This window comes from Strongylocentrotus purpuratus, unplaced genomic scaffold, assembly GCF_000002235.5.
Source record: "Strongylocentrotus purpuratus isolate Spur 01 unplaced genomic scaffold, Spur_5.0 spur5_scaffold_20, whole genome shotgun sequence".
NCBI classification, from domain to species: Eukaryota; Metazoa; Echinodermata; class Echinoidea; order Camarodonta; family Strongylocentrotidae; genus Strongylocentrotus; species Strongylocentrotus purpuratus.
This window is the reverse complement of record NW_022145606.1, coordinates 31,370,293-31,390,045: the sequence shown is the minus strand read 5'-3', so window position 1 is coordinate 31,390,045 and position 19,753 is coordinate 31,370,293. Positions and strand designations below refer to the sequence as shown.

The following is a 19,753-nucleotide window of genomic DNA, read 5'->3' as shown; positions in this document are numbered from 1 at the left end:
CTCAACAAGAAACCGACATTCCGGCTACAGTCAGTTTCAACGTTAAAATCAGTATCCCTGTATTGCGACAATTGACGATTAACTTGCAATATCAACAACATGCAAATACGCGTTAATAGAAAGAGGATGCCTGAATGCCTATAGGTCAAATGATGTGCAGTATTATTCCCTATGAAAGACCACGGAGTACGCCATTGTCATGTATGCACCTTTCAATAGATTACCTTGGGGAAAACAGATTTGTGTGACATTGTTTGTTTAATTTAATTCATTTGATACAATCTTTTTGTCCATTACTCGATAACTTGTACGTTAAATGAACTTTAAATGACATTTGCAATACAACATATGAAATGAAACGTGTTCGTAATTATAATCTTAATTGTTTACACGTAATAAAATCATCAAATGATACAGGCCTAAGTATATTATAATTTAAGTCTAATCTAAATGAAAAGAGAAATCCAATTAAAAAGCAGAGCTTGTTTTTCCGTGGATTACAAGGAGAAAAAAAACCCCGTAGTATACAGCGCACAGACTCATATTCTGATATGCGCTATATAAGGTATATTATTATTATCTATACAAATACATGTGTATAGCAAGAGGATATAGAGTATGGGCTTCATGATTCCTTATGTAAGGCGGCATACATTTACTAAAAATGTAATTGTTTATTTATGACTGCATTGAAGAAAAAACGAAAGATTCATCGGAATTTCGAATGACGACTATGCAGAAGAGGAACAGAGTCTGGGCAATGTAATCAGTGGTGGATCAATGTGGGGCCGAATTTGCCGCGACCCTGCTACCCGACATAGGCCCTAAAGCAAAAAGTCTCGTGGCAAAGCAGTTCCTTATATTTATATATTTCATCAGCTTCCCATCAAATAGAACCTACATGAAATATCCACGTGTTCCTCTAAATCAATACTAAACAAAATAAAGTATAAATATTCAAGAACAAAATTATTATTAAACTTGTACTAAAATCAGTCCCAAAGATAAAAGCGATTGGCCTTTATCGCGGAAATGGACGGTGAACTTAACGTGTAGACGTAGGCTGTGCCTAGTTTGAGAGTTACGTCAACGAAATGGAAATAGAGACGCAATGCTTGAATGCATATTATATAGGTCAAAGTCTGTGAATCTCTCGCCAGTATCGGCTTTGTTATTCCCAATGAAAGGCCCCTTATATTCAACAGGAATTATTAAAGACTGGTTTGGGAAATCTATTATTTATCAAATTCATCGGAGTTTAACTGTAACTCGACATTTGCTACCTTGACCTTTGTTTGTTGCATGCACCTCGCTAGGCCTTTATCTTCTACACAGATCAATTTCTTTTAAAATCCGTTTAACGCGGAATCCGTCATTGATTTTAGGTATATTTCAAGAGTTAGATTATGATTGCATAATTATCATGGCAATGTTCATTGAATGAATAAGTGATGGGCAATAATATTATTTATATGGAATGTAAATGTATATAGGAATGTTTGAAGGTTTGGGTATACATTTCCGTGCAGTGTAAAATGATGAAGTGTAAGTTATAGATGAGGTAATCAATATAGATATGTTGGGAACGTAATACACCAGTTTACGGTTGTGTGCGCCATTTTAAACAAAGCCAATGACCCAGAGGTCATGTATTTATGCGTAAATTAAGATTGCGCCCATGCAAATTATGATGATATCACTGCCTACGCGCTGCATTGTGCGCGCACATCATCAATTGCATATAATACACCAGTTTACAGTTGTATCAGTGCGCATGAGCAGACAGTTGACCTCGGGTCATTGGCCCCGGAACAGTGCCAAATTGGCCCTGTTCCGGGGCCAATGACCTCTGACCTCTGGTATTAATGCGTAAATTAAGATTGCGCCCATGCAAATGATGATATGCGCGCACAACGTTACGCAGCGCGCAGGCGCAGTGATATCATCATAATTTGCATGGGCGCAATCTTAATTTACGCATAAATACATGACCTCTAGGTCATTGGCCTTGTTTAAAATGGCGCACACAACTGTAAACTGGTGTATTATGGGCGCAATCTTAATTTACGCATAAATACCACTGGTCATAGTTATTGGCCCCGCTTCCGGGGCCAATGACCCGAGGTCAACTGTCTGCGCATGCGCACTGATACAACTGTAAACTGGTGTATTATAAAGACATATCACACTTTTGCTCACATAATAGGAGGATAATCATCGAAGGCGTGTTACATACCACTCAACCATAGTAGTAATAAGAACACATACACATTTACCGATCACAGTACCATTAACAAGTAGAACAAACCTTCTTATGGCACGAACTTGCTTCTACAACAATCACATACACAGGAATACACAATGGAGCTTGCTATGACAATTTTACCTTCAAAGTAGAAGTGTGATTATTCCAATCCAATTCAAATGATAAGGATTTGAATAAAGCATTGTGCCTTTTCTTTGCAGTAACAAAGAGCTGCACATATCGAATTATTCACATATAAATAAAGCACAATTTCAACTATGTTGGAACAATCGACTCGAAAGAATCCTCTCCCGAAAGAAAAAGCGCAGGTAATCTGGAAACTAAGATGTATTTCTGCCCTTTGATGTACAATAGTCCTTGCGAAAATGAAAAAACAGATATATGTCACAGGCCTTCTAGATGTCTGCGCCGGTTCAATTTATAAAAGATTATCAAACACGGAGATCCACTAAAAACATAAGTCTGAAACATATATTTTGTGCCAATAATTCCAAAGAGGTATTTATTAGTATCCGTCTATCCGATGTCAAAGATACACCGATAATAAATTCCCAGTGTAACAACTGGCACTGTCTAATTCAAAACAACAGTTATTATAAAATAGATTTCATGCAAAGCTTTACAATATATTGTACGGGTAGAATAAACGATAGAGAAGGCACTGCGTAAGCTACACTGTACAGTGCGTCCCAGAAAAAACGAAACCGAGAACTATCGATGCTTTATCATAACTTCATCACAATTATAATTAATAAGTGACACATATTTGGAAAGCTTAGATCCCCCTCTTTGATTTGATGCAACTCTTATGATGCATATTTCACGCATGAGTGATTTTAAAAAAATTGAAGAGAGGAAACCAAAAAGTCATTTGACGGGCGGTATCTGCATTTCGAAAGGAAATCCCATTTCTAAAAGGTTCAATTTCTGCCCTTTCATATGACACCTCAATTAGGAAAAATGAGCCAGGAATAACAAAGTTCTGTTTGTTTTAAAAAATGCTTGCATTTCCATAATTTGATCAAACGAGTTCGTTTTCACTGGCTGCCTGCCGTAGAAACAAACAGAGTTGACAAAAGACTTAACTCCGTTTCTTTGAAGATCAGCCATGCATCAGGTATTTCGTCTTCTTTGTGATGAAATTATATTTGGTGCCATATATTAATAAAGGGGAACAATTGTAGGTCAGTTATTTAAGAATAATAACATTTAGCGGTTGCCAAAATGGACAAAATGTTGGTAAAAGTTGTACATGTTTGCGGCAGTAGATATCGAGGCAAAATGTTCAGATGATGTACTCCTCGAAAATTGCTGTAATGGAACTGATCAGGCGCGGATCCAGGATTTCTTAGGGGTGGGGGCCCAAATTTGAAATCAATTTGGAATTTAGTGTGCTGAAATATGAAAATCGTGCCGGCCGATTTTTTGCTAAGGGGGGGGGGGGGGGGAGGTAATGTGCACAATTTTTTGTTGGGATGCCTTTGAAAATCTGAAAAATTGCACCCCCCCCCCTCCGCACTTGAGCGCCAGGAGGGGGGGGGGCATCTCCATAAAAAAGGGGAAAATCTTTTCCCGGGGGGGGGGGGCCCTGGGCCCCCTGCATCAGCCACTGGAACTGATATACCGGTACTGTTGGAAAAAGGCTTGCTTTAGACGCGTGGGTCTTTATCCGATATAAGGTGACTTGTTACAGGTTAAGCCTAAAAGTGCAGGGTTATGTTGGTACTCTCTCAGCCGGGACAGGTAGGGGGGGGGTGCACTCTTAGAATCTCGGCCATCGAAAACAGGTAAATAATCTAACTTAGCAAACATAGAATATCTCACAAAGAATGAGTTCATAAAATTTAATATCTATATCTCAAATGATTACTAATGAACTTTACAAATATCCACAAATTGACAATTCTGCATTGTGTACAGTTCATAATGTTAATAGCGAAATGTTCATTTGTGCTGCATGCTACGCATCGAATTTTGCCTTTACTTTGGTAGAAATTATATAAACTTGGTATCAAAAGATAGGTGGCCGGGCGGTGGATCCTGCCCCGGCTCTTTCAGGATTAAAAAGAAGGAAAAAAAGCCTCCCGGGTGGTCTGGACTCTGAGAAGCCCTGCACATTGGCCCGAATTCACGAAAGAGGTTTGTCGACAAACCTGTGCGTTATATGACGCGTTTTGATGCGTTTCAGACCAAGATTTGTCTGAACCTTGGTCTGAAACTTATCGAAACGCGTCATATGACGTACATAAACCTAGGTTTGTCAACAGGCCCCCTTTGTGAATTCGGGCCTGTTTGTCCTATAGACATCGGGTTTGAATTACGTCAATGTTATGTTCACACATTTCAATAAGTGACCTTGGGAAAAACCATGTTTTTGAGGCGTGGTATGTTGAATAAAGGAATGTTGAAAGCTTATTTCAGTTTTATTAACCCAGACAATTTAGAAGTTACTTATCAAATAGTTTGGAATAATCATAATATTTGTGTCGTTTCCAAAACCCTGTTTTGATAAATGCATGCATATTAACCATGTCATTATCCAGGGCCATTTTCAATGAGTAAACTAGAAAAACAAAACATATGGTTTAGATTCATGGGAATACAGTTAGCCATTATAAATCGTTACTAACCAACCACTAAGCCGCGTCCAGGCGTAAGGTCAACCTGACAATACCCTGAACGACCTGAAAAAAAATATCAGTCCACTGCTGTGTCAGGCAGGCAGCCAGTCACAATCGGTTCCAAACTTCTTCTTTTTCCGTTAAAGGTTATCAGTCTTGTCAATGAAACCGAAGTTAACATACAAAATGTCCCAATAACATGGCGAAGTATATAAACCTTGAGTAAAAGTTCGGAAGTAATTACAGGGTATACCCCCGACTCATAGATAACCAATAACCATTATCATTTTAAATATGTAAACTAAAACCAATTAAAACAGATAGTTTATAATCATGGAAAAGACAGCTACACGCAAGAAACTGAGGTGCTAAATGTTGGGTGCTGAGTGAGATTCTGCACTTGAAGTGCCAAAATCAGCACTTGACGGGTTAACTTTAACAAGGAAACCGAAACGTGCTGAATATTTGAGTGCAGAAAACGAGTGCTATAACAATATGCAGCACTTAACATCGAGTGCTGACTGCATAACCTGATCTGATTGGTCGGTTAGTATAATAGCTGTTACCTTGTGAATATTTGTTTTTGAATCAAATTCAGCTAAGAGATTCTTACATTCTTCATTCTCCAGGTCAATACCCAAGGCCTCAAAAGTCTGAATAACTTTGCTCCTTAAACTGTCAACAACATCAGTATTCAAAGCTGTTGCAGCAGATAACACTCCGTTTGTCATAGCATGGGTCATGTTGGTGTTTGATAAAAGAGAACCAATGAAAAATGCAGCTGGTCTCACTATGAACATGACAGACAATGAAAGCGGACAAAATATACAGTTCCTCAGGTAGACAAAGGAACATCCCTTGACTGCTATTATGTAAAATGTGTAGAACAGGTGAATATGCATGTGACACCTGTTCTACACATTTTTACATAATAGCAGTGAAGGGATGTTCCTTTGTCTACCTAAGGAACTGTATATTTTGTCCGCTTTCATTGTCTGTCATATTCATAGTGTCTTGTACTGTCATTATGCATTGCTCCATCTTGTTCTTGTAGTAGGCCTATCCTATCATCATCATCATCAAATGCATCATCTGCTGCAGGATTGTGCACTTCACCAACAGCAACACCCAAATCAGCATCAACTAGACCCTCCATACCCTGTACAACTTCAGGTTCAGGTTCTTCTTGTGGATGTTGGTTTAATAAATGTTTCCTGTAAGAGTTGAAAGTGGTAAATGACGAAGGACATCCACCTTGACCACATACCAAATGTAGACGGGGCATGTCAAACAACGCATGAGTTAGCACTTGCACAAGGGCTATTCTACTAGCACCCAAAAGAGAGCAAAACTTGGCACTTTAAGTGCACAACAGTCAGCTCCTTTGGGTGCTAGCAAAGTAGCCCGGGTGCAAGTGCTAACTCAGCACTTCGAGTGCAGTCACTATGCGAGCTCCTAAAAAGTGCTAAAATTGAATCTTTAAGTGCTAAATTTAGCACAACAGTCAGCTCCTTTGGGTGCTAGCAAAGTAGCCCGGGTGCAAGTGCTAACTCAGCACTTCGAGTGCAGTCACTATGCGAGCTCCTAAAAAGTGCTAAAATTGAATCTTTAAGTGCTAAATTTAGCACTTTTTTTTTTTGAGTGTAGTTATTATTATTATATTAATCGGTTGTTCGGTATCAACTTGTTAAGGGCACCTCCTTTATTTATTTTAAAAGGAAGGAGGATAGGTAGAAGTTTCTGACTCCTCCTCTAAAACCTCAATGGTCAAAATAAGAGCTGACATCTTGTCGTCGTCTCTTGATGAGGATCGCTATGATGAAGAGATGAACGACCATGATGGCGTGAATGAAGCCGACGATGATGAACACCATCGTGAATGACTGGGTGACATCAAACAGATAACCTAGGAAATGATCATAACATAATCATAAGTATTTGTCAAGGAATTGTAATATTAAAATTGCAAAGCGTGCTAAAATACAGTTTCGATCATAGCCTTTTAAAACTCCTATTAGTATCCTACCAGGTAGATCTTTGTGACAGAGTTCGAACTATTTGAGGCTACATGAATTGCCTGACCGAGCAAGAGCAATTTCCATAGACGCATCTTTCTCTCTCAACTATATATGACTCGTATACAGAAGCGCCGTCGATAGCTAACTCTCTTCACCTAAAACTCACGAAAGTCTTTGCCTGTTTGTAACGACTCATTCATTCGCCTTACTTTTATTATACATTCATATTGTACATAATAATTTTCTATCACGGTACTTATTTATATTTATTATTCGTAGCACGTGTGTTTAAACTTCCAATCGAGCATCGTGGTTCCGTGCACTCGTTCAGCCCGCGTATTTTCAACAACACGATTTTTTTATTCACTCCCGCTTATTACATCCTCGGTCGAGTCAACAACTCCTGCTTACAACTCAGTCGAGCCAAGCAAGACGTCTGATGATTTTCTCTCCGGGCAGATTCTCTTTCGTGCCTATAACCTCTTTTACGGCACGCAAACCCTTTCTCTGCCGTCTTCAACGGGTTGGCAGTCCTGCAGTGGAACGTTTAAATCAGGACCCGACATGGCTCTTGATATCCGCCGGGAGCTGCCAGTTTGTTCGTTCCGGTAGCTCTTTTCACACACGAGCTCGATTCACTGTAGCTCGTCTGAACCTTCATCAACGAGTTCGACTCACTGCAACTCTGATGATTTCACTTCAAAGGCCGGCTCATTAATCCATCGAGCAACCCTCTGCCCTTCATCACCACCAGCTTTGATGTCCACATTTCAACATTGGCCTCCGACATCGAGCGACTAGCTGCCTTCTCGCCTGTGAGCTTCATAATCATCATCATCATCACGAGCGTCAGCGTTGAGATTCTTCACGGCTCTTCAGCCACGACAACGAAGCAACATCTCCGCCATCAAGCCTCCGCACCATCATCGCGTGAGCACCTTCCTTCGTGTTACCCGTCATCATCTTCATTGGACTTTCGACGCCATTTCTATCAGTCGTAAGCTTTTATTCATGTCATTCCATTTATCCATGTCCATCTCATTACATGACCATTTAAACTCCGTGCATTATCTTTGATTCTCATTTATGTGATTCGTATTCTGAATCATTTATTCGCTAGCATGACAACACCTTGCAAGTGTTTAGTGTACAGGTCAGTACCTCAATAAAATAACGAAAAGGAAATTCTTGTTATCATGTATTTTATTGCCAGTGTGACCTTGCTTCCTCGTAGCTAAATTAAAAGAGAGTTATGTTGTGTGACCAGTGAACACGCTTTACAATTTCCATTCACAATACCACACATAATTTTAAATGTTTACTGATAGTGACGGAATAGTACTACTAAACATGATTACCAAGAGCTTTGAGAAAATCAAGCTAAGGCAATTTAAACTAGACTCGTGCGTCATCTTTTGAAATGTATGATTAGGCCTGACTAGATAATCTACCTACGTCTCTTAACTTAATAGAGGCCGCAGAGCGACAAGGAAATTGAACTTGAGACACTGGTTTCTCTATAACTTTCTGTCTTCAAATATTCTATTTAGCTGCTCAAACAGCAATCCAGTCCAAAGCATTGATGCTGTCAGTCCATAATCCGAAAATGATTTATAATGGCAATATATACAATGAGGTATTGAACTTAAGTTGATTTCTCAAAGGTTCATCATGTTTAATAAAAAGAAGCTGGCTATGAATTACTCACCTGAAATTGTTCCTGCACATGTCGCCCCCAGTCCTCCCGCGAATAAACCGAGAGCCACGGCCATGTTAAAATTCCGATTGTCAAAGACTGCATCTTTGAATAAACTGGACATAATAGCATCCTCGATGAAGAAGGAGAAACCCTGGACAAAAGCCAAGGTAGCACGCACCGCGTAAGCAGAACTGATGAAGTCCAGCAGAAATGATGCCGTGCCGATGAGACCTATGGCGATGTAGACGACATAAACATTGATGCCTTTGCCGACGAGGATGATGAAGATGGTCCGACCGATGATGCCACCTATGCCGCCAATTGTGGAGAGGAAGATAGCTTTGGAAGGAGGGATTCCCAGGTGTTCAGCGTGGGGGACCAGAAACAGCATCCACGAATACATGGAGAACAGGCACAAGAAATTAATCGGGATGGTGAAAAGATAGAGTGGTTCGTTTAATATTCCACAGAACCGTTTGCCGGTTTGAAAGGCGGAGCTTGTCCAAGATGAGCGCGCATTCGGGGATGTTTCCTGTGTACTGGTGTTACGTCTCTCGTTTTGAATCAAACGCCTTTTCTCTAAGACGCACTCTTCACTATCATCTTCCTCCTTATCCTCCTCTCTTTCCACTTCCTCCTCCTCCTCGCGATAACAGATGCCTTCTGTTTGCATTGAAGGCTCTCCTTTAGAGAGACACTTCTGTTTCTCTTTTACTTCATTATCACTTCTGCCTTCATTTGTAGCTGCGTTTCTTGGTGCTTTGCGTATCGTTGCACCGCACGCGAAAAGGTTAAAAGTAATACCGCCAAGGATAATAAAAGCCCCTACATAGCCATATGCTTCGAATGACCGTTCCATTATAATAGGGAGCAGCATGGATCCAGTGGTGTAGCCGTACAACGTGATTGTGTTCATCAAAACGAATTTTTCTCTGAAGAAATCATTCAGTGCAATCACTGTTGGCATGTAGGTCATTGACAAGCCAACACCTGTGGGAAAAAAATGAAAATGAAATATCCTGCGTTCGTCCCTGCTAGTGCTACTACTACTACTACTACTACTACTATACTACTTTTAATATTACTACTGAAGAATGCAGAATTGACAACAGACTTAACTCCGTTTCGTTGACAATCAGCTATGCATGAAGTCTTTCATCTACGGCTGATTGTCTACGAAACGGAGTTAAGTCTTTTGTCAACTCTGTTTGCTACTACGGCAGGCAGCCAGTAAAAACGATTTCGTTTGATAAAATTATGGAAATGCAAGCACTACTTTAAACAAACGGAACTTTGGCATTCCTTGCTCATTTTTCATGATTGAGGTGTCATATGAAAGGGCAGAAACTCAACTTTCTAGAAATGTGATTTTCTCTATGAAATTCAGATACCGCCCGCCAAATGTTTGGTTTCCTCTCTTCAAATTGGTTTTAATCACTCATGCGTGAAATATGCACTATATGAGTTGCATCAAATGAAACAAGAGTATCTAAGCTTTCCAAATATGTGTCATTTATCAATTATAATTGTGATTAAGTTATGATAAAACATCGATGATTCTCGGTTTCGTTTTTTCTTGGACGCACTGTATAATACTTAAACGCTAATAATGATAATAACTATTATCATGATAATACCAAAATAGGAATACCAAGCTGCTTTTTCTTAAAAGTTGATGGCGATTATTGCGTTTTCCGTCAAACCATTTCAATATGTAATGTTCTTGTAGCTGAGTAATCACGTCGTGAGATGGCGCTGTTAACTGTACCTACACGGAGCTACTGATTAGGAGAGTTTGGCCAACTCGGTTGTAGTTGGGCTCAATATAGATAATACGGCTTTTGTTGGGCAAATTCTTTGGCCCGAATTCACAAAGGAGGATTGTCGACGAACCTAGATGTATGTGCGTCATATGACGCGTTTCGACGCATTTCAAACCAAGGTTATACAAACTTTGTTGTACAAACCTTGGTTTGGAACGCGTCAAAACGCGTCATATGACACATATAAACCTAGATTTGTCGACAAACCTCCTTTGTAAATTCGGGCCTTTGCGAATGAAAGTGCCAGGCTGGACGTTTATTAATAAATATGATTTATGACGTCATGATACGCCATCCATATCGTTCAACTTACGCTGTGCAATACTATACAAATATTGACTGCTCATGAGGATGATGGTGTGAACACCACCGAGGGAGTGGTAATTCCCACCATCATCCGATTACAGAGCAGTCCATATTTGTTTTATATACCTCATCCTTTTTATTGATTCATGATTAGTTCTAGCTGTATGTCTAGATCTAGCTTTAAAAATCAGGAAACGAGATCAAGAGGAATTCACTCACTAGAATAAGAAAAATCCAACATCAAGTCAAAATTAAAGGCAAGAGTATTGAATTCCTACGCGCTGCGCGTAACCGTGCGCGCGATTGCGGTAGCCTAGCAACTCATAAAAATTGTGTGCGCAACTAAGTCGCGGGAGGGGTTAGGGGTCCTATCCCAGGGTTTGATAGTAGCTATCAAACCCTATGACGTAATAAAAAACTTGATATATCGAAATGCTCTTTGACATGTGATATAGTTTTGACCAATCAGTGAATGACAATCTATGTATGAGGTATATAATAAACAAATAGTGAATGGTCATGAGTGCAATGGTACAAGATTTTGCCCGAGGTGAAAGATAAGAGACGCTATATTCAACGAGGCGCAGCCGAGTTGAATGGAGCGTCTCATCTTTCACCGAATGCAAAATATTGTTCCATTGCACGAATAAAGACCATTCACTATTTGTTTTATACAACACCTCGGACGTTAACGGGCTTAACACAGTTTTCCTAGGCCTAAATCTCAGCGATTTTTGTTTGTTTTCAATTCATGAAATTGATGATAGTGAGCGCGCACTATCAAGCAGGCAGCAAACCTTTATGTTTATTGTTACGCGGAGTGCAATTTCGTTTGATCCTTTCGCACCATTGCACTCTGACGTCACTTAGCTTACCATATACTTTGTACATTGTTAGTGACGTCAGAGTGCAATGGTGCGAAAGGATCAAACGAAATTGCACTCCGCGTCAATGATGCCATTCAATGGTACTTTTAGCGCATGTCATGTGATCAAGAATTGACCAATGAGGTTGCAAGAATCTTAGTAGGCGTTGTATAAAATGGCCTATGGACCGCGGGAGTTATAATGATTTAGCAGCCCCATATGTTATGTATTTACTCATCACTTTCGTCAGCATATATGTGCGCCAATTCGTATATCTATCATTCCGTGTTCCTGCTCCAGTAATGCACCAGGTTATATTTTTTTAATGAATGGAACTACGAATGACTTTATAATATAATTGTATTGACATAATGATATGATTCTCTTGATGTTCTGTCAAATTAATTCAGAAGAAGAAAACTTTTTTTTTTTCATTCAAGCTATCCACTTCAACCAGCAAAGCCCAATGCATTAATCATATCACTAACTCCACCCATCCTAGGACCAACACCATTAAAGGGGAAGGCCACCCTTTGTTGGTTTTTGATAAAAGAAGCAGCTCAGTGAAAGTTTGAGCAAAATTCAAAGAAGAATGTTATGAGTTTAGTTGGCAACGTTATGACGTATCTGCGAGCTCCTCTCTCATTTTTTATCTACATAACATTTCTTGTACTTTCATTTTCATCGTTATTGATAACGGAATATATTTTCGTCCATACATGGGTCGTCTAGAATCATATTTGTAATCATTACGAAATGGCGCGTATGTAATTACGAAAATGATGAGGAAATACATATGGGACTGCTACATAATTATAACTCCCGCTGTCCAATGCGTTTCATGCAGCGCAAGTTAAGCAATGCGCATGACGTTCATGACATCATAGTCATGTTTATTCAGCCTGGTACTTTCATAAGCTTTCGTATGTATGGTTCTCTATATACCATGCAGGGCAAAACATGAGCTACATAATGAAATATTCCATTACATAGCTAAACTAAAAGATATTTTGCTTACCTGATAAAGCGAGACAGACTCCTACAGTAACTGAGTTTTTGAAGAAAGCGCTGGCAATAATACATGATCCACACAACACTCCGCCTAGCATAGCGACAACGCGATGGTTGATCTTCTTCAGAACAAGTGTTACAAAAGGACCTAATATGTTGACAAATAAGGAGAAACGATACTAAATTAAAGTTACAAATATGAACAAAACGTGATATAATTACGTCCAAAAGTAAACACTGTTTTTAGAAACGCTTAGGAATTTCCCATCATCCAAATGTCAGAGTTATACTTACATGACAACATGATTATACCATATTGCTACCCGAATATGAGGTGACATTTAAACAGATAAATAAGGAATTACATTCAAGGTGGGGGAGGAGGAGGAGGACACATTTGACTTACTTAAGAGGTACATAGATGTTGCAGGCAAGCTACATATCAATCCGACAGTAGCATAATCTGACTCCAGACGCTCGACCATTGTAGGAATAAAAACACCGAAAGACTTCGCGATGCCAGTTACTATAAAAAGTACCACGGATTTGGCAACAGCAATCCAGTAGCCCCAATACCACATACTGAATCTTGCTATAACTTGTGTACCCTCAATGCAGATGTATGATTAATCCAATCCAATCGAATCCAACAAGTATTTTATTTAGCCCTGAAGATATCGCTTCACATGATAGGGTCACCAAAGCAAGATTTCACTTAAACAGGACCAATTTGGGCAAAACAATCCAGTGTTGTCTAGCAAAATAGATAGGGCTTCAAACATTCCATGAACTAGACGGATGAAGCTGACTTCCAAAGAGGTATAGGGCCCGTTCCACAATTTTGCACCAAATAAGAGATCATTCTCCTGCGTACAAACGTCCGCCAAAGTTGCTTTTCGAGTCGATGATTATTTCAAAATTAGGTTCACGTTGATTTATTCAGTGTGTAGGCTACAAAGAATAGACGATTCTTCTACTGTATTTCTACAGTACAGTGTCTCGTGGCAAAGTACATGTGCTTTCTTAATATTCCCATCAGCTTCTCTTCAAACAGGTTTTGATGAAATAGCTACAAGTTCATCTAAATGAACACTAGAAAATAGTCGTATACATATCAAAAACTTGGCAGGAACCTCAACAAGAAACCGACATTTGGGCTACAATCGATTTTAAAGTTAAAAGCAGTAGGTCTGTATTGCGAAAATTGACGATTAACTTGCAATATCAACAACATGCAAATACGTGTTAATAGAAAGAGGATGCCTGAATGCCTATGGGACCAATTGAATGATGTGCAGTATCATTCCCTATGAAAGACCACGGAGTACGCCATTGTCATGTATGCACCTTTCAATAGATTACCTTGGGGAAAACAGATTTGTGTGACATTGTTTGTTTAATCCAATTCATTTGATATAATCTTTTTGTCCATTACTCGATAATTTGTACGTTAAATGAACTTTAAATGACATTTGCAATACAACATATGAAATTAAACGTGTTCGTAATTATAATCTTAATTGTTTACACGTAATAAAATCATCAAATGATATATATAATATACAGGCCTAAGTATATTATAATTTAAGTCTAATCTAAATGAAAAGAGAAATCCAATTAAAAAGCAGAGCTTGTTTTTCCGTGGATTACAAGGAGAAAAAAAAACCCCGTAGTATACAGCGCACAGACTCATATTCTGATATGCGCTATATAAGGTATATTATTATTATCTATGCAAATACATGTGCATAGCAAGAGGATGTATGAATGCATATGGGAAAAAGGATATAGAGTATGGGCTTCATGATTCCCTATGTAAGGAGGCATACATTTATTAAAAATGTAATTGTTTATTTATGACTGCATTGAAGAAAAAACGAAAGATTCATCGGAATTTCGAATGACGACTATGCAGAAGAGGAACAGAGTCTGGGCAATGCAATCAGTGGTGGATCAATGTGGGGCCGAATTTGCCGCGACCCTGCTACCCGACATAGGCCCTAAAGCAAAAAGTCTCGTGGCAAAGCAGTTCCTTATATTTATATATTTCATCAGCTTCCCATCAAATAGAACCTACATGAAATATCTACGTGTTCCTCTAAATCAATACTAAACAAAATAAAGTATAAATATTCAAGAACAAAATTATTATCAAACTTGTACTAAAATCAGTGCCAAAGATAAAAGCGATTGGCCTTTATCGCGGAAATGGACGGTGAACTTAACGTGTAGACGTAGGCTGTGCCTAGTTTGAGAGTTACGTCAACGAAATGGAAATCGAAACGCAATGCTTGAATGAATGCATATTATATAGGTCAAAGTCTGTGAATCTCTGGCCAGTATCGGCTTTGTTATTCCCAATGAAAGGCCCCTTATATTCAACAGGAATTATTAAAGACTGGTTTGGGAAATCTATTATTTATCAAATTCATCGGAGTTTAACTGTAACTCGACAATTGCTACCTTGACCTTTGTTTGTTGCATGCACCTCGCTAGGCCTTTATCTTCTACACAGATCAATTTCTTTTAAAATCCGTTTAACGCGGAATCCGTCATTGATTTTAGGTATATTTCAAGAGTTGGATTATGATTGCATATCATGGCAATGTTCATTGAATAAATAAGTGATGGGCAATAATAGTATTTATATGGAATGTAAATGTATATAGGACTGTTTGAAGGTTTGGGTATACATTTCCGTGCAGTGTAAAATGATGTAGTGTACGTTATACACCGATTCGGGCGACTTCTGGTGGAAGTGCGCCGTCATAAGGTGACGCCATAACTGGCGTCACCTTATGAAGATGAAACAATTAAACATTTTATTTTCTATTGTACAAAATACGACAAAGATAGACGTCTCTTAAAAGAAAGGATTAAATTGAACAACCCCAATCTGAAACAATTATTGATGTCTAACCCAATTTTTACTCGTGAATTATTGGGTTACATATACGATACTAATCGTTTTAGATAGCTTTTAAAGCTATCAGGGATCCCCTTAACTTATGTCGATCCTGTAATAATATATAAAATGAAGTATTTGCGGTTTTTCCATGAACAATTGCAACTAACTCCCATCTCGCCTTTTCTGTGCATTTTATGCAATTTTAATATTGCAGCCTTTTTTTTTTTTTTTTTTTTTTTTTTTTTTTTTAAATAAAACCATATCACTATTAATTTCATTTCACCAAGGAAAGTCGCTCGTGGGCTTGATTTCCGAAGCCCACGCCAAAGCTATACACGAAATTGACTGGCGCAAATAATCTTTGAGATTGAAGAGCGCCATCTAAACGAAGAACCAATCAACCGCGTCTGACTGCAGCTAGCTAGCTTACATTGCAACGGGTATGCTATACCTATACCGAACCTCGCCCAGGCCGGCCAGGGTCGCTGCTCCGCTAGCTAGTAACCGCTCTCGAGCTCTCTGTACTGTCAGCTGGATCGGAGAAGCCCCCCAGTTATAGCGCCGCCACCGGCGGGCAGGTACATAAAACCCCCAAACCGAATCGGTGTATAGATGAGGTAATCAATATAGATATGTTGGGAACGTAATTATAAAGACATATCACACTTTTGCTTACATAATAGGAGGATAATCATCGCAGGCGTGTTACATACCACTCAACCATAGTAGTAATAAGAACACAGACACATTTACCGATCACAGTACCATTAACAAGTAGAACAAACCTTCTTATGGCACGAACTTGCTTCTACAACAATCACATACACAGGAATACACAATGGAGCTTGCTATGACAACTTTACCTTCAAAGTAGAAGTGTGATTATTCCAATCCAATTCAAATGATAAGGATTTGAATTAAGCCTTGTGCCTTTTCTTTGCAGTTACAAAGAGCTGCACATATCGAATTATTCACATATAAATAAAGCACAATTTCAACTATGTTAGAAAAATCGACTCGAAAGAATCCTCTCCCGAAAGAAAAAGCGCAGGTAATCTGGAAACTAAGATGTATTTCTGCCCTTTGATGTACAATAGTCCTTGCGAAAATGAAAAAACAGATATATGTCACAGGCCTTCTGTATGTCCTCGCCGGTTCAATTAATTAAAGATTATCAAACACGGAGATGCACTAAAAATATAAGTCTGAAACATATATTTTGTGCCAATAATTCCAAAGAGGTATTTATTAGTATCCGATGTCAAAGATACACCGAAAATAAATTCCCAGTGTAACAACTGGCACTGTCTAATTCAAAACCACAGTTATTATAAAATAGATTTCATGCAAAGCTTTACAATATATTGTACGGGTAGAATAAATGATAGAGAAGGCACAGCGCAGGGAGGTGAAAGAAAAGGAGGCGAAACTCTTGTAATTTATTCAAACGCATTCTTGAGTTCTAAAGCGTAACAATGGGATGTGTAACATTCCACTTGGCTTTGAAGTTCCATGCTCCGAACCGCGCTTCCACTGCGGGGACTTTCGAAAGCCAGGCACCAGTTTTACATTTATTACAAAATATTAAATTACCGGCAAAATTTCAGTGTAAATCAAAAACTTTATATGGGGATTTTATTGGGAATAGTGCATCAAACAAATTTTCAAATTTAGAACTCCGTCCTTCCTTTAATTTGTGTGCCAGAGTTGGTAAAAGAAAAATTACATCCTGTCAAAAACTCAATATTTTAGGATGATGGGCTAATTTGTGCATGCTTTAATGTCCCGTTATTTGATCCATGATTTACAATCTTCAATAACATTAAGTTTGCTAATGCGTGTTTTCGCGTGTTTTTTGTACTTTTCAAGTTTAAAAAAGGATGAAAGTACACAAGTTTGTGTTCGCTTGTTCTACTCTTTACACATTCAGCAATGGATGAAAAATCATTGGAAGGGACAGCGAACAGTTGCAGTGATACCATTTTCTGATGTAGGAATTCTAACTCCTGAAATTTCATGCGCTCTTTTATCTCACCACCTGGTCAACAGTTGCAGATTAGCGCATAACTTTTCGGCGGCTTGGAGCATGGGGTCAAAGGAGAGCGGCTTGATTCCAGTCCTTCTCTATCACGTCCCTGCACAGCGTAAGCTACACTGTACAGTGCGTCCCAGAAAAAACGAAACCGAGAACTATCGATGCTTTATCATAACTTCATCACAATTATAATTAATAAGTGACACATATTTGGAAAGCTTAGATCCCCCTCTTTGATTTGATGCAACTCTTATGATGCATATATTTCACGCATGAGTGATTAAAAAAAAATTGAAGAGAGGAAACCAAGAAGTCATTTGACGGGCAGTATCTGCATTTCGAAAGGAAATCACATTTCTAGAAGGTTCAATTTCTGCCCTTTCATATGACACCTCAATTAGGAAAAATGAGCCAGGAATAACAAAGTTCTGTTTGTTTTAAAAAATGCTTGCATTTCCATAATTTGATCAAACGAGTTCGTTTTCACTGGCTGCCTGCCGTAGAAACAAACAGAGTTGACAAAAGACTTAACTCCGTTTCTTTGAAGATCAGCCATGCATCAGGTATTTCGTCTTCTTTGTGATGAAATTATATTTGGTGCCATATATTAATAAAGGGGAACAATTGTAGCTCAGTTATTTAAGAATAATAACATTTAGCGGTTGACAAATGGACAAAATGTTGGTAAAAGTTGTACATTTTTCCGGCAGTAAGCTGCCTTAAAGTCTTGAGTTCTGGTAAAAAAGGAAAATAATACAGCATGCATGGCGTGATTGCAAGACGAAGATATCGAGGCAAAATGTTCAGATGATGTACTCCTCGAAAATTGCTGTAATGGAACTGATCAGGCGCGGATCCAGGATTTCTTAGGGGTGGGGGCCCAAATTTGAAATCAATTTTGAATTTAGTGTGATGAAATATGAAAATCGTGCCGGCCGATTTTTTGCTCAGGGGGGGGGGGGGGGGGGGGTAATGTACACAATTTTTTGTTGGGATGCCTTTGAAAATCTGAAAAAATTGCACCCCCCCCCCCCCTCCGCACTTGAGCGCCAGGAGGGGGGGGGGGGCATCTCCATAAAAAAGGGGGAAAATCTTTTCCGGGGGGGTGGGCCCCTGGGCCCCCTGCATCAGCCACTGGAACTGATATACCGGTACTGTTGGAAAAAGGCTTGCTTTAGACGCGTGGGTCTTTATCCGATATAAGGTGACTTGTTACAGGTTAAACCTAAAAGTGCAGGGTTATGTTGGTACTCTCTCAGCCGGGACAGGTAGAGAGGGGGGGGGGGTGCACTCTTAGAATCTCGGCCATCGAAAACAGGTAAATAATCTAACTTAGCAAACATAGAATATCTCACAAAGAATGAGTTCATAAAATTTAATATCTATATCTCAAATGATTACTAATGAACTTTACAAATATCCACAAATTGACAATTCTGCATTGTGTACAGTTCATAATGTTAATAGCGAAATGTCCATTTGTGCTGCATGCTACGCATCGAATTTTGCCTTTACTTTGGTAGAAATTATATAAACTTGGTATCAAAAGATAGGTGGCCCGCGAATTTTTTTTTCCCAAACAGGTTTACCTATGAGAGTAAAATCCTGCCTCCTGATTGGTTCAGAGGTATACGCGTCATGAATATTCACGAGCTGAGTTCACAGCACTGTGGCTGAGCTGCAGTACCAGTATTACGCATGCACGTGGACTTCAGTTTTGCTGGCCATTTAGGTGTACAAAATGTATGTGAGCTAGCTGTGGTGCGAGGGGATTTTTATTGGGGGAAGGGGGGGGGGTCTGTTTGTTTGTGAACATTTCTGGTTATTCTGGTGCTTGGTTTATATAATTTTACACTGCGGATTTTTTTCTCTCAAAGAGTTCACTTACAGTACACACACTAATATTCCAATTTCACACATAGGCTATACATACAAACACTATCTTTCTCTCTCTCTCTCTCTTTCTCTCTCTCGCGCGCTCTCTCTCTCTCTCTCTATAAACACACACCCACCCACCCTCATGTATTTACAAACACATAAGCAACAAATGCACACACTAGCTGTCAAGAATACACAATAGACACACACAAGGGGTATGAATTATCTTATCAGGATGGTCCGACATGAGATGGTTGGATGTGGGTCAAAGCCACTGTGTTGCTCTGAGCATGATATCTTGACAAACATTTAATATTATCAC

General features: G+C 39.1%; 2 protein-coding genes across 2 annotated transcripts; both read right to left on the bottom strand.

Moving 5' to 3' along the window:
- Positions 1–6,524: 6,524 nt before the first annotated feature.
- On the bottom strand, positions 6,525–9,002 carry LOC115927397. The gene is made up of 2 exons (XM_030993193.1): positions 8,614–9,002; positions 6,525–6,793 (listed from the first exon to the last, which is right to left on the bottom strand). The coding sequence occupies exons 1-2, from the start codon at positions 8,993–8,995 to the stop codon at positions 6,648–6,650; spliced, it is 528 nt and encodes a 175-aa protein (XP_030849053.1). The 5' UTR covers positions 8,996–9,002; the 3' UTR covers positions 6,525–6,647.
- Positions 9,003–9,215: 213 nt separating this feature from the next.
- Positions 9,216–13,158, bottom strand: LOC115927686 (monocarboxylate transporter 2-like). Its single transcript, XM_030993853.1, has 4 exons — positions 13,017–13,158; positions 12,618–12,758; positions 9,409–9,594; positions 9,216–9,244 (listed from the first exon to the last, which is right to left on the bottom strand). The coding sequence occupies exons 1-4, from the start codon at positions 13,093–13,095 to the stop codon at positions 9,216–9,218; spliced, it is 435 nt and encodes a 144-aa protein (XP_030849713.1). The 5' UTR covers positions 13,096–13,158.
- Positions 13,159–19,753: the final 6,595 nt, after the last annotated feature.